Raw genomic sequence first — 13,263 nt, forward strand, 5'->3', positions numbered from 1 at the left:
CGTAGAGGTGTTCTTTACCCTGCTCTCGTGTGAAAATCAAAGGGAAAATCAGTATCAAGAAACTGAAGTTGTTTCCATCTTTGAGCTGCATGCATACAGACTGTATATCACTGAAGGAATGTTACCACTACTTAATTTAAAAGTTAAATTCCAGTAACTTGGAAGCGGGATATACAGTGAAAAATAAATGGAAAAAAATAAACCCCTTTAGTTAATATGATAAATAATTCCAACTGGGACTTTTTATGACTTATAGTCTATTTTCTCTTCCAAAGTTGGTTAGCAAAGCTATTGAGAAAGTGGATAGAAAATTTTTTAGATAACCAAAGAGTAACTAATTTCCAGGTCCTGCTTTTAAGCAAATGCTATCCTTAGGTGGAAAAATTTAGCACATCTTGAGACTAGATTATATTGTTTGTTGGGGTTGGCATTAGATGATTCAGCTCTGGAGAGGAGTTACTGAAGGCTACATATTTTTAAAGGTGCAACAATTGGTATTACTCTTTTAAAAGAAATGTAAGAGTGTTGAACAATGAGCTGATCATCAGTCTATCACTTTCTGCAGATCTGTAAGTATGCTCCCAAAGTGAACATTTCAACTGAATGTTCAGCTGTCTTTCAGTGTTCATATCTACTAGCACGAAAAGCAACAGGATTATAAAAAATAATCTTCGCTTGTTGAAAACGTATAGTAAAAGTTGTCCTGAGTTGAAACAGTTTTGTTAATTATGCTCAGTTTTGGGTATTATATTTAGAAAAATCTCATGAAGAAAATAGTCATTACATTAAAAGTAATATAACTGTGGCCATCCTGGAGGAAAACGAAGGGGATAAAGGCAGAGACTTCATTTGTTTGTGTGATGATACTGAAAACATTCTCATATGGACTATTTTAGAAACTTCCATTGGTCAACTGAAAGATGAAAGAAATAAAAGAAAGGATTAAGCAAACACAAAAGATATATATGAGTTAAACTAAGGGGATATTCTTACGCTTCTTCCAAAACGTTACGAGGTTTAAAATGTTTTGACAAGTCTAACAGGGCGCAAGAGTGGACTTAGAATACGTTACTGCATTTGAGAAAAAACAGAATGTGTATGTTTGAAATTTAATTTTAAAGAAGTTCTGTTAGATTTCTTAAACGTAAGTTAAGAAGTGTGTTAGTGAAAAGCTTGTTTTTCACTTGGTATGCTAGCTAGAAACACAGAGCCTTTAGAGATCAGAGAATGAATCCCTGCATAAGTTTCAACAATTAATTTTGAAAGTAGATTTCATTAATCTGATTTTTGCATGACAAAGTGACATGTAAGTATATTGCAGCATGCAGAATGCCCACACCTGTAAGCACATTCTTACTAGCTAAGTATTGAAACCTCAGTGCCCAAATCATTATTACTTCTGTAGCTGAGGAGAGATTGTGAATTCTTATTAGTTATCACCAATTAGTTCATCACTGAGCATAGAAAAGAAGGTGATTAAGTTGTAATTCATATTCTCTTGTTCTTCTAAAATGATGCATTTTTCTATTGTGTACAAAACTTCTTTAGCTATCAGCACTCTGTGTGTATAGACTATTATAATTTCATAGGATTTAATATGTATTAAATGTGCTGCAGAAGACACAATGGGATGTATTCTTTAATGTAATCGTGATCAAAATGGATTGCATTCCAATATTTCCTACGTACCACAATATTTTTCCTAGTACTCTTACAAAACGCATTCATTTTCAGACCTTTGCATGTAGCACTAACCTGTTTGCCATTGTGAGTGACTGAAGACAAAATGGTTCGCAGTGTCTTGAAGCCCATAGCAATATCCAGTAGGTGAGCAGCAAAGAAGAAGTTGTTGTAGTGCCCAAGGATAGACATAGTCGTATACCAAGCTAAGTATAAAAACGACTGCAGAGAAAGTGAAAATGTTAGCAGATGCTAATGTGCATTACTGGATCCAGAATATGGCTTTCTTTTAGTCACTCAAGTTACAAAATAAGTAATACTATCACGATCTGATTTGAATCACAGGCTGAATGTAATACCTCTATTTTACATACTCAGACTGTCTTGCTCTGTCTCTTATCATCACTGCTGTTCATTTAAGGAGTGTTTATTGCTTAGCTTTCCTAATGAGACCTCTATCTTAAACCTATTTAAACGCAGTCTTTACCATATATGTTATTAACATCAAAATCCCCTACCTTAAAACTGTTTTGGTTGGGGAGGTTGTTACGCAGTACTTTAAATTTTTATACTGATTCTGGAGGAGAGAAAATGCACTGTATCATTCTTGAGACACTGTTTAAATCTCAGACCATGTCAACCAGGATACCCAGAAAACCTAAGGCACATGATACATCTTATTCTTCTAACGAGCAGTGAACCTGAAGCCACTTTGACGTTAACACTCTTGTTGAGGAACAATGGCTCAGTGTGCTTTTAATGCACAATGAATTTTATACATCAACACTTGATTCACCTTGGCCTTCTTGTTTGTTTGGGAATGCTCCAGAGAATACAAAAACATGATTCACAAAAAAAGGAATTTTAATATAAACATAGTCCTTTCAAAGGAGAAGGTATGAAAGAAAAGAATTAACCAAGCATGTCAAACAGATGATTCAAGAATAAAAAAGGATAACTTTCGGTAGACTGTGCTTGATTTTAGAAAAGACACCTTTGGTTGCTAGATAGATTTCTACAAAATTAAATTAATGCACCATTAACTTCCAAAGTGCTGACACTGTATTAATGGTGGGGAGGTGCATATCACCCTTTAGAATCAAAAAGAAAATTCTGAGATAAATTAAAGCAATTTGCTACAACACAAGACAGAAAAAAAAAAAACAACCAACATTTTAAAATGGCTCTGTAATGCAATATCATTTGTGTATGTTTGTTTAAAATAAAAGCAGATGGTGGGAGTCATACAATCAAGTTTAGAGTAAATCAAAGCATACTATTCTAGGCTAACATACTCACATTATCAGTGAAAACAACTCCAAGCTTCCAAATGTGGTACTTTGTATCAATGGAGCTTAACCTAGGAAATAAAAATTTTTGAAATGCATCAATGTCAAAATTAAGTATTGAATTCTGTAACTATAAACAACAAACTAGGTTTGGCTCTTTGCAGTGGTTTGCTGAAGGTGATATAGATCAGCTATTTTTTGATTGGTGTCGGTGCTTCATTCTTCTGAGAGTATTCATTAATGCTGAGCACCCATACACAGTTTCTAAACCACTGAAACTGTAGGAACAATTTCAGTAGGAATGATGGTGCCATATCCCAGATTTACAAAAATTAAAATGTGTGTTAAAAGTAGTGAAATGTTGAACCCAAATTGCTTGACTTCAAAAGATATGGGTTCTGTCTAGGGTAAAACATAAAAGGTAACGCCTTCTTCAGGATTCTCAATATTTTATTAGCCATTAGATGACATGCGAATGGAAATCCTTCTTCTTGCATACCTTAAGTATGGAGGAAACTGAACTCTTGTAGGAGCATAAATCATTTGAGACTTCGATACTTTCAAACTCTAATCTTTACTGACAGATTAAGTCGCCTCTGAATTTCTTCTAGATACCTGGCATCTAGATATTTGTTATCAATACTTTTTCTGTCTTTTGGTTTATAAACTAACTGTGTTGTAACACCTAAAGAACTTTTAAATGCTGCATTGATCTTTGTTTAAAAGTGTGCCCAATTCTATCAGTCAGCATCACCTCATCTGACTTTTTTTTTTTACTTTTATAGCATAAGTATAAGTATGTTTTAGAACAAACAAAAAGCTTTTTTATTTCACTTCCGCACATCGAAGATGTCTTCATTTGAATTTTCCATGCTGAGGAAAACATCACTACACTTTGAATATAAAAAACCTGTTTTATTTTTGACGGTGAAGTTATGCCAACACATAATTTGTCTGTGATTTTCAGAAGACATACCATGATACAAGAGATGCCTCTTCTGGTTCACTCTCTTCCACTGGACTAAAATCAAGGGCGCTTTTGTCCAAGCCCAGAAGTTCTGCTATGCGCTCTGCTCCATATAAGTCTCCATACTTGTTAATAACCTAAAAATGGAAGAAGATAAGCTTTTGTTCAGAGAAAGACCTCAGTGACATTCACCCTACTTTAAGCCAGTAGTTGTCAGAAATTAAAAAAAAAAAAAGTCTTTCACAATTAACACTACTAGAACAGTCAGAACTCCCAGGAAGCTAGGCAGGAGGAGCATAGAAAAGAAAAATAGAAGCATTAAAGGCCATTATCTGAAAGCTTATCTATAATTTGCTGTCATTTAAGCTGGCATGTTTTTCTTTTTTTAGGGGGATGAGGGGGCTTTGTATCCTAAAGATGACAATGACTGTAAATTAGACCTTCGTGGCTGATTGACAGCACAAACTTATTTCAAATGCCTGAGTCTAGGAAGGAAACCACAGCCTTCTGTCTTCCTCCCTCCTCCCACCTACGCTGCAGCTGCCTGTTCACCGAGACATTTACCACAACACTGACTTCCATAAAACAAATTTCAGTTCTCAATTATTTGTATATTTATGTGTATGGAAGTGTATTACACACAGATATCCAAATTAACTGAATAGTAGATTATTGCCATGTCTAACATAATAGAAATATAAAACGCCTACCTTCCGTTTTACAAATTTGTCCCAGTAATTGTTAGGAAAGGACCTACATAGATAAGGCAAAGATATTTCAAGTTATTTAGCTTGTTAGGGGAAAGAAAAAAACAACCCAAAAATCACTGCAGGTTCTGGTACAATTGTATTCACTCACACATTGCACTTTGAATTACAAGAACAATTTCTTTTCATGTGGGCAGCAGCTGTTATTAATCATCATTTGCTGCAAATTGTATTTTATTCCCCCCTCTTTTCTTTTCCACATCCATAAATACGATTGGCTACAAAAGGACAGCAGGCTAAATATTATCACCTAATGAGCCTAACAAATAATAGCACAGTAGTCACTGTAATAACATTCATCTCCTAAATAAATACTTTCTTGCTGCTAGCCATACATGCAATATGGACAATGATTTTCAGAGGAAAAGAGTCTTGTAACATAAGCAATTTTTAAGTTCACTGGGTGACATTTCAAATAGAGGCTGAACACTTGGGAACCAGTGGACAATTTGTCAACATGAAATTCAAAAAATATTTTAAAAACCCCAGAAAATCTCAAAGATCATTTGGCAAAAAACAGGAGTTAGTGATAATCTTGTTCTCAGGTGTATCATATTGTTGTTACTGGATCTGATGTCCCAGAACAAGACAAGGTAAAAAGCCTTTCTAATTCTAAAGCTGAAAGACAGTCCAGCTAAATAGCATTTTGCAATCTCTGCCTCTGAGCAGCCCTGCCCACACTGGTAATTAGAAGAAAAGCTATTGTGTACACAAAAGAGAAGGAAACAAAGCAGTAAATCTTAAATATTAAAGAGATGTCAGGGGATCTTCTAATGAAAATCCCCTGCTTTTTTTTTTCAGTAGTGAGCAACCACAATGCTTCAATAAGCAACCAGTTTTATCCAGGGGAGATCTTAGAACAGACACTAGGAAATACATCAGCTTTGACCTGCAAGAAAAAAGACAGTGTTCTCTTATCAGTGATGTTTCCCTGATCTTCAACTCGAGCATAACAAATATTGTTCTTGAACTGTCTTATGAATAACAGTGCCCAGGAGTTCCTATTTCTGATGGTCTTACTGCATGTTATGTCCATTTTGAAGAATGCCAATTAGCAGGAAACACTGCAAAATGTAAGGTTTTTCTCTCCCTGTTTCCTGGATGTAACATTTCGTTGAGCAAATACACAAGGTAAAAAAGAAAAATAACTGCTTAAACTGAAGGACAGTATTGGTAAAATAAAGCAAGTGTTAACATCAAAAGAATGAGATTCCAGAAGACTGGTCTGCTGGGATGTAAGACAAACTTCCCAACAATTTTTTATTTTTCTGAATTAAATTACTCCCAATAAAGGCAAATGGTTCCAGTGACTCAGATGGTATATTCTGGTCCAATGCTCTATACTATTTCTTTCCTTGATTTCTTAGACTTTTAAGCTAAATATGTCTCTAATGTACCCAGCTCGTGTCTATCTCTTTTACCACAAACATCTAATGGTGCTGCATTTATCAGGATACCTCTTTTGCCTGTTTAATTGCTTTTTTTCCACTTAGAGAAAGCACATTTCAGTATGTACACAGTACTGGGTACCCTCCAGCAGTGGTTTTCCTGATGATACAATACCTGCACTAAACCTCAAGAGTCAGTTCACATCAGATGGAAGGATTAGTCTACTTAAATTAGCCTAAATCTTTTATTCAACTTCAGTAGATAGCACAACATGCTGAGAACAGGCTGTGCCATATGTCATGTGGGATAAGCTGACAATGTATCTCATTAATTCATGGTTCATTTTGCTGACGATAAACTGACTGGATGTCTAGATAGCTTGCTATCACTAGTTAACGAAACAGGTTGGAAATTAAGCAAGCTCTCCATTTTTCCAATTATATTCTATTGTAATTTTAATATGTGCTAGTCTGTATTTCCAACTGAAATTAAGAAAAATTCTTAAAATTCAGGTATAAGAAAACAAAGCATTTGAGAACCTCTGATATTTTAGACATTCTGATTTTAATGAAAGTACTAAGGGCACTATTTATAATGTACAAAAATTGAGCATGACTGATAAGATAGATATTTTGGCTATTTGGCAGCATATTGTCACTCTGATGCATTTAGTTGATTCTTTTTGCTGTTTTGTTCTTATCAAATACTTACTTAGGCCTGCACAGACTAGCCACAGCTACTCTGTGACTTGTACATAACTTTGTTCCTTTCCAGCTTTCTGTTACTGTCCTTAAATTATGATACTACTAGGGAAAGACAGGAATCTAAGCCTAGGTATACTAGTACCAAAACGTGACTCCAGTTGTTTTGAAAGAGTACATTCTGAAAAATAGCCTGTAGACAAGGCATTGTTTCAAGAGAAGAGAGCTGACTTGCTACATTTCTCTGTGTCACGCCTACAGACTGCTGCAGCTTGCTGATATTTTTCTTTTTCTTGCCTACACTTGTATCATTCACTCACAGAACAGCAGGTGAGTCTCCTAGAACCAGTATATGACTACTACAGTATTTGCTAATGCATACAACCTGACAGTAATTCCTGTCAGACCTACTCAAGTTATGGGATCGTTATTTCATACTAGATTTACTTCCCTTGTCATACACAGATTTAGTTAGCAAGAAGTGGGAAAGAAAGGCAGCAGAATACTCCTATACAATATGAATGTGAAATGGAGACACTGAAAAGGATGGAAGTTATCTTTTTAAAACTTTCTCGATAGTGACTGGTATGTGAAATGTCTTGGAGAGAGCTTGTGAGGTAAGATGTACAATCCTTGCAAAGCCTAGAAAAATTAAAAGGAGGTGGAATATACATGTTACGGTAGTATTTATTAAATAAGCAGATAATACGGGATTTCACATTAGAATCTACTACTGTAGCATCCAATATAAGGTGAAAAAATTATTTCTTTTAGATGAACTAGCTGGCAGGTGGACAGGGAAGGTTCTAGATCATTAGCTTAATGAGCTATAATTCTTATAAACAGTTTACATATAACCATTTAATTTTACATACGGGGTATTTATAACCAGGCGATCCCACTGTCCTTTAATATCATCTTCAGATGGCTGTTCAGTTATGTATAGTCCGTCAAATTCCAGCTTTCTAGCTACCTCCTTTTCTCTCTTGAATACAACTAGAGGGACCTACAAAAATGACAGTGGACATCCTTGTCATGGTTTATGTATTTTTAGAAACCCTGATATCTACCCACAATATTAAGTACTCTTTATAATACTACATAAGACCAAACATCACACTAGCACCTCCCACAAGCAGATCACTGCCTAGCCAGTCTTTGAGCAAAGGCCATCTTGGAAGTCAAGCTCAAGACCCCTCAGCCCCCCTGTTTTGACTGCTGAGCATGATGGTACATGGCATGGAATATCCCTTTGCTCCGTTCAGGTCAGCTGTCCCAGCTGTGCCCCCTCCCAGCCTACTTGCTGGGGGATGCACAGGGTGGGTAAAGCAAAGAGAAAGCCTTCACACTGCAAGCACTGTTCAGCAATCACCAAAAGGGGGGTGTGGTACCACCCCTGTTTGAACCACACATCAAAACCACACACACTGCTGTGAAGAAAGTTAACTCCATCTCTGCCAGACTGAGCACATGAGGAAAACATCTACAGATTGACTAGTGAGAATTTGTAAACAATTAGGTACAAGTAGGTATTCCAGTATTAGTTCCAAAAAAAATCACTGGGACATAGCCTATGTTCTTTAACAAGTGATAGATTAGTAATAAGATTCAGAACTTGCCTTTAAGCAATAGTATCCAATCACACAGACGAAGGAGATGATAGTATGAATAACTGCCAATGCTCTGAGAGCAGGTGCCATGTAACCTGTACTTTCTTCTAAAACAAAAAACACCATGCCCTCCTCCTCTTCCTCTTCATCAAAAGAGTTCCAGAGATTAGAGTCTTCCTCTACTTCATCAAGTGGCTCTTCCGTCACCTGAGAGAAAATCAGACATTGAAAACACACAATAAACTTAAAAGCTTTTCCTTTGCTAAGATGACAAATTAAGTTTGCAAAGCCTGCTCATGGGAAGATGACAGAGCATTAGCTTTGAACAGTAACGTCCTTCATTTTCACAGCAGAACTCTCCACATCATCTCATGTCACTGAAAAGAGAATCTAGTAAAAGCAAGCGCAGGCATATGACAGTTTAAAAATCTCTCCTTTAACAGTGCCACAGCAAAACCAAAACAGAACAATGAAAAAGTCATGCAAAAATGTTATCTTGGAAGAAGCAAGCAATGATAGGGTTATCTAATATGACTATATTTATGGTTTGTTTTGTAATCTATGTTGTTCCTGATTATACTAGAATCTAAAAAGAAACAAATTTCTCATGTAATCAGCTTGTACGTTGCCCATAAACTTTTTATTTTATGACTTAGTTACAAATTAATATGGTATTTAATTACAAAATAATACGGTATTTAATCAGTATTTTGTAAATAACCCAAGCCATAAAGCTGACATAATGCCCTAAATTCTTCCAGTAACTTTAACAACTTGGCTTTTAAAATTAAAGCCTTTAGTGTCCCTCTTTGGACAGCTTCACCTGAAAGCTGAAGTCCTGTTCCATCCTGTTTGGCTCTCACTGACCCTTTCCTATCTATGACAGAGGAACTTGTACTGATAAACACAAACTTCTGTCCTCGCTCTGCAATAGAATGGGTTGTTGGCTGACTCACAAGGCCCAAAGAAAAGCAGAAGACAGTGGTGAGAAGAGAACTGGTTCTACTTTGTTTCGTTGGGTTATATACCAGAACCTGAAACAACTCATTATACTCAGGTAAAACCCTAAGGTTATGTTTAAAGTACGGCTGTATAGTCTTCTTCATCTGTGATATAAAAAAAAGAACCGTAGCCTGCTATGAAAAGGCTTCTTTTACTTTATATTTCTTCTGCCTATTCATACCAATCAATTAAAGTCCCAATCCCAGTACAGAAATATCTTCATCACAACAGTCACTAACAACCATATGGGCAATGACAACAAAGAAAATGGAGGACAGAAGTATGAAAACTGAATTATATTCTCACATGAAAACACAGAATGGGAAAAAATATACATTTGATGTTCACTAGAGATTAATAAATTAATGAAAAATTATGAAAACAGAAATTAAAGCAAGCACTCATCCCAAAATGCCAAACCCCAGGCTTTAAATGCATAAAAAAAAAAAAAAAAAAAAAAAAGAACAAATTAAGTATAACTAAAACATATGAGCTTATCTAGTTAAATTGAGACATTGATCTGATTCTGAAATTATGTATAAACTATTTCCCAATCAAAAAATTAACGTAGTAAGTAGGGTTCTTTAGAAAAAGCAGAAATATAATAATTGAGAATAACAGGTGAACAGAAGTCTCTCAGCATCTTTAAAACAAATGCGAGGAAAAAATTAACAGTTTTGACATTTAAGTTATTTTACTTGGATTTCAAATTTCCCATGACAAGATTAATAATCCAAACAATAACAGATTTATGTGAGTAAATTTAAAAACGCCTAGAAGCATAAACTCAACTATAAAGAATCAATGAAATAAATGTTTTCATTCAGCCTCAGGAAAATAAAAACAGAATAGGTTTAATATCACAAATTTTAGTCACAAAACTTACAGTATCATTTTAACTACTTCATATCTAAATGCTTTAGTTCATGTTTGAAGGGCTGGTTTTGGCTACTTTATTAACAAGCCTAGAAAATATCATTAAACATACCTCTGGAAGTAACCGAAAAACATTTAAACAACAATGCATAACCTTACCTTATAAAATAGAAGAATAAAGTTGATGGCAAATGCAACAAATAGAGCAAGAAACCTTAAGTTATAAAAATTTCTTGCCAAGTAGTGCTGAAAGTAAAAAAAAAAAAAAAAAAAAAATTAGAGGTGGTCTGTAGCTAATGTCAAGATAAGAAAAGTAGGCAGCAAGGTTTCTAAGAAGGTAAATACATAATTGTGTTGCCTTCATACACCAGTTATAATGAGCAAGGGCACTTCTTGGCAGCCTATTCTCCCGTTTAATGATACGCAGGATCAAAAATAATGGGCTTAAAATAGCAACAGGGAAGACTGGTCTAGAATATTAAGGAAAACTTTCTAGAAGGAAGTCTCAAGAAGAAATGCTAGAATACTGGAATAAACTACTTGAGAAGGTTTCAGAGAGTTCATAACTTGATGTTTTTAAGAACAAAGAAAAATCTCATAGAAAATAGAATTGCAGATTCTAAAAATTAGGTTATGGAAGATAAGGAGCTCCTAACAAGAAGCTCAGAGTAATCTGTCCTGTCAGACCACTATAGGAGGAATTACACATACAGGCACTTTATTTATATAACTCTATGAAGTATTACAAAAATCATAGAAGACTGAATAAAGCCATGACATTTCTCCCTTCAATATCAAACAGAAGTTCTATATTACATAAATAAAAATTCAGTGACTAGAAGAATTTAAGAAAAACTTACAAGCATTTTTGTCTGATAAATTTCCAAAGCTTTGAAGAAGTTAGCCATAACAGCTTCTGGTTTCTCAATTTTTTGTCCATGCCTTCGCTTCTTTTTCTTCATTTTCCCTTCTTCCAGCTGCTCAGATTGTACTTCCTTTGCTTTATCTTGTTTCTCACCATCTTCCATGCTAGAAGAAAGGTTGTCTAAACAAAAATACCTAGCCAAACTTCTGTACTGTAAATGCATTAATTTAGAAGGAAATCTAATTTAGAGAGTTTGGCATTGAAAGTTAGTTTTGACACTGGGAGAAAAATGATTGTAAGTAAAAGACTTGAGGTAGACAGTAAACCCAGAGTAAAAAAAGTGATCTTAGCTTCAAGTGATATGAAAGAATAGAGTTGTTGAGGGGAGATGAAAAGGATAAAAAGCTAAAAAACAGGCAGAAGCTACTGTGCCAAGTGCGAAGTGGATGCTTGCCAAAAACAGTGATGTACATATATTCTCAATACAACCAACAAAAAGCTTTTAAAAGTTCACACGTACTTTCTTGAGCCTGGGGCTGAAGAAGAGAAATAAAGCTTTTAGGATTTGGTACACAGTATCATAACTGAATCACAGTATCATAAAATGAATTAATATCAGTCAAGGCAATCACTCTTGTTACAGAGATGAATGAGTAATAACAAGGAAGTTTGCTTCAGAGGGTCGCACCTTACAAAGCATATAGATGACAATTGTACCTCCTGCACTTGCAGACTAAAGTGTCCTTATGAAAAATAAGTAAAAAGACTATATGCAGTAATGGACGAATTTAGTTACTAAACTAAAAAAAGCTGAATTTGCATATATGTAAAAGAATGTTGAGGCATTGAGGTGGTTGAAAGTTTAAGGCATGAGGATAACAAAATGCAGTATGTGCTTCACTTTATCACACTACTTCTGCAGTAGGAATCATATGATGTGTGTCTAAAAATGTGTTTTATCTTTTACCAAAAAAGTCCCTGTTGCAGCCTCAGAAATGTAAGCCATTTAAACTCAAATTTGTAAGCTGAAGCCAATTTGAATAAACCACAAAAGTACTTGAGAGGAGAATTAAGCATGGCAGACAAGAGAAGACAACATGAAACAAGGAAAATAAATCCAATAAAATAACAAACCTAGGAAGAGATCATGCTTATTGAAAATAAGAGGTGAAAAAGCCTAATAAGAAAATGAGTAGCAACAGGAGATTTGGGGCAACTGTGATTTCAATTAAAAATTTAGATTTTGAAGCAATTTTTATAAAAATTGCTTCATTGAAGCACTGGTGACTATAGTGCTAATGTCTAAATCAGGAGACCATAATCAGTCAACAAAGAAAAAAACCCAGCAGTGATACAATTTAACAAAACTTTTAAAAGGGGTCATTTGGCAAATCTAAATGTTAACCAGCTAAATAGTACATTTTAACATGGTCTAGATAAAACAACAGTTTCTGAAACTGCTTAATTTGAAGTTACTGTCTTCATACTGAGTAATGTTCATCAACAGATTCTTTGGATACATGCTATCAAAAAAAACACAGAAGAGTTTAACTGCACTTTTTAATTACCAGAAGTACTCTAAACAATTACAATAATATGCTTAACCTCCGTGCAGGGATTGGAGAGAGAGACAAATCATGTCAAAACAATTCTGTTACAGTAAAATGCAAGAAAGGGACTCTTAAGTGAAGGGACTCTTCTTAAGTGAGGAAGCATGTTAGATGCAGCCTGAAAGGTAGCAGATAGGAAATGAAAACATACTGAACCATAACAGTGTTGGTGGCATACTTTAAGGAGGCAACAGAAAAAAAAAAGAAAAAAAAACAACAGAAAAACCCATTTAAATGCACACATGTGTGAACATAGATATGTGTACACATTTTTGTCCATGTAAGACATACATTTATGCATTTACACATACGCATACATACACACATACAAACATATACATACCGTGGAAAAAAAAAGGATACTTTTCAGGCAAGCTATACAAAGTGTATCAGCTCCTAAAATATTGACCCCAATGGCACACTTAAAAATTAACTTTGGCAAATAAGGGGAGAAAAGTAAATGAGGCTGAATTAAACATTTTAAACATGAAGAAAAATGTTATGTAT

General features: G+C 34.8%; 2 protein-coding genes across 2 annotated transcripts in view; one reads left to right on the forward strand and one right to left on the reverse strand.

Annotated features, from left to right (window-relative positions):
* AVEN (apoptosis and caspase activation inhibitor) overlaps window positions 1–13,263 on the forward strand; it is a 128,130-nt gene that overhangs the window by 110,255 nt on the left and 4,612 nt on the right. The window lies entirely within an intron of this gene.
* RYR3 (ryanodine receptor 3) overlaps window positions 1–13,263 on the reverse strand; it is a 241,921-nt gene that overhangs the window by 7,169 nt on the left and 221,489 nt on the right. Inside the window, exons 92-99 of the mRNA XM_032984720.2 lie at window positions 11,142–11,310; window positions 10,441–10,527; window positions 8,413–8,610; window positions 7,669–7,799; window positions 4,647–4,689; window positions 3,946–4,073; window positions 2,980–3,040; window positions 1,756–1,902 (exon numbers count right to left, since the gene is read on the reverse strand). Coding sequence (XP_032840611.1) covers window positions 1,756–1,902; window positions 2,980–3,040; window positions 3,946–4,073; window positions 4,647–4,689; window positions 7,669–7,799; window positions 8,413–8,610; window positions 10,441–10,527; window positions 11,142–11,310 — 964 coding nt within the window. The remainder of the gene's footprint in view (window positions 1–1,755; window positions 1,903–2,979; window positions 3,041–3,945; window positions 4,074–4,646; window positions 4,690–7,668; window positions 7,800–8,412; window positions 8,611–10,440; window positions 10,528–11,141; window positions 11,311–13,263) is intronic.

Source organism: Tyto alba, unplaced genomic scaffold (assembly GCF_018691265.1).
Source record: "Tyto alba isolate M040663 unplaced genomic scaffold, T.alba_DEE_v4.0 Super-Scaffold_18, whole genome shotgun sequence".
NCBI lineage: Eukaryota > Metazoa > Chordata > Aves > Strigiformes > Tytonidae > Tyto > Tyto alba.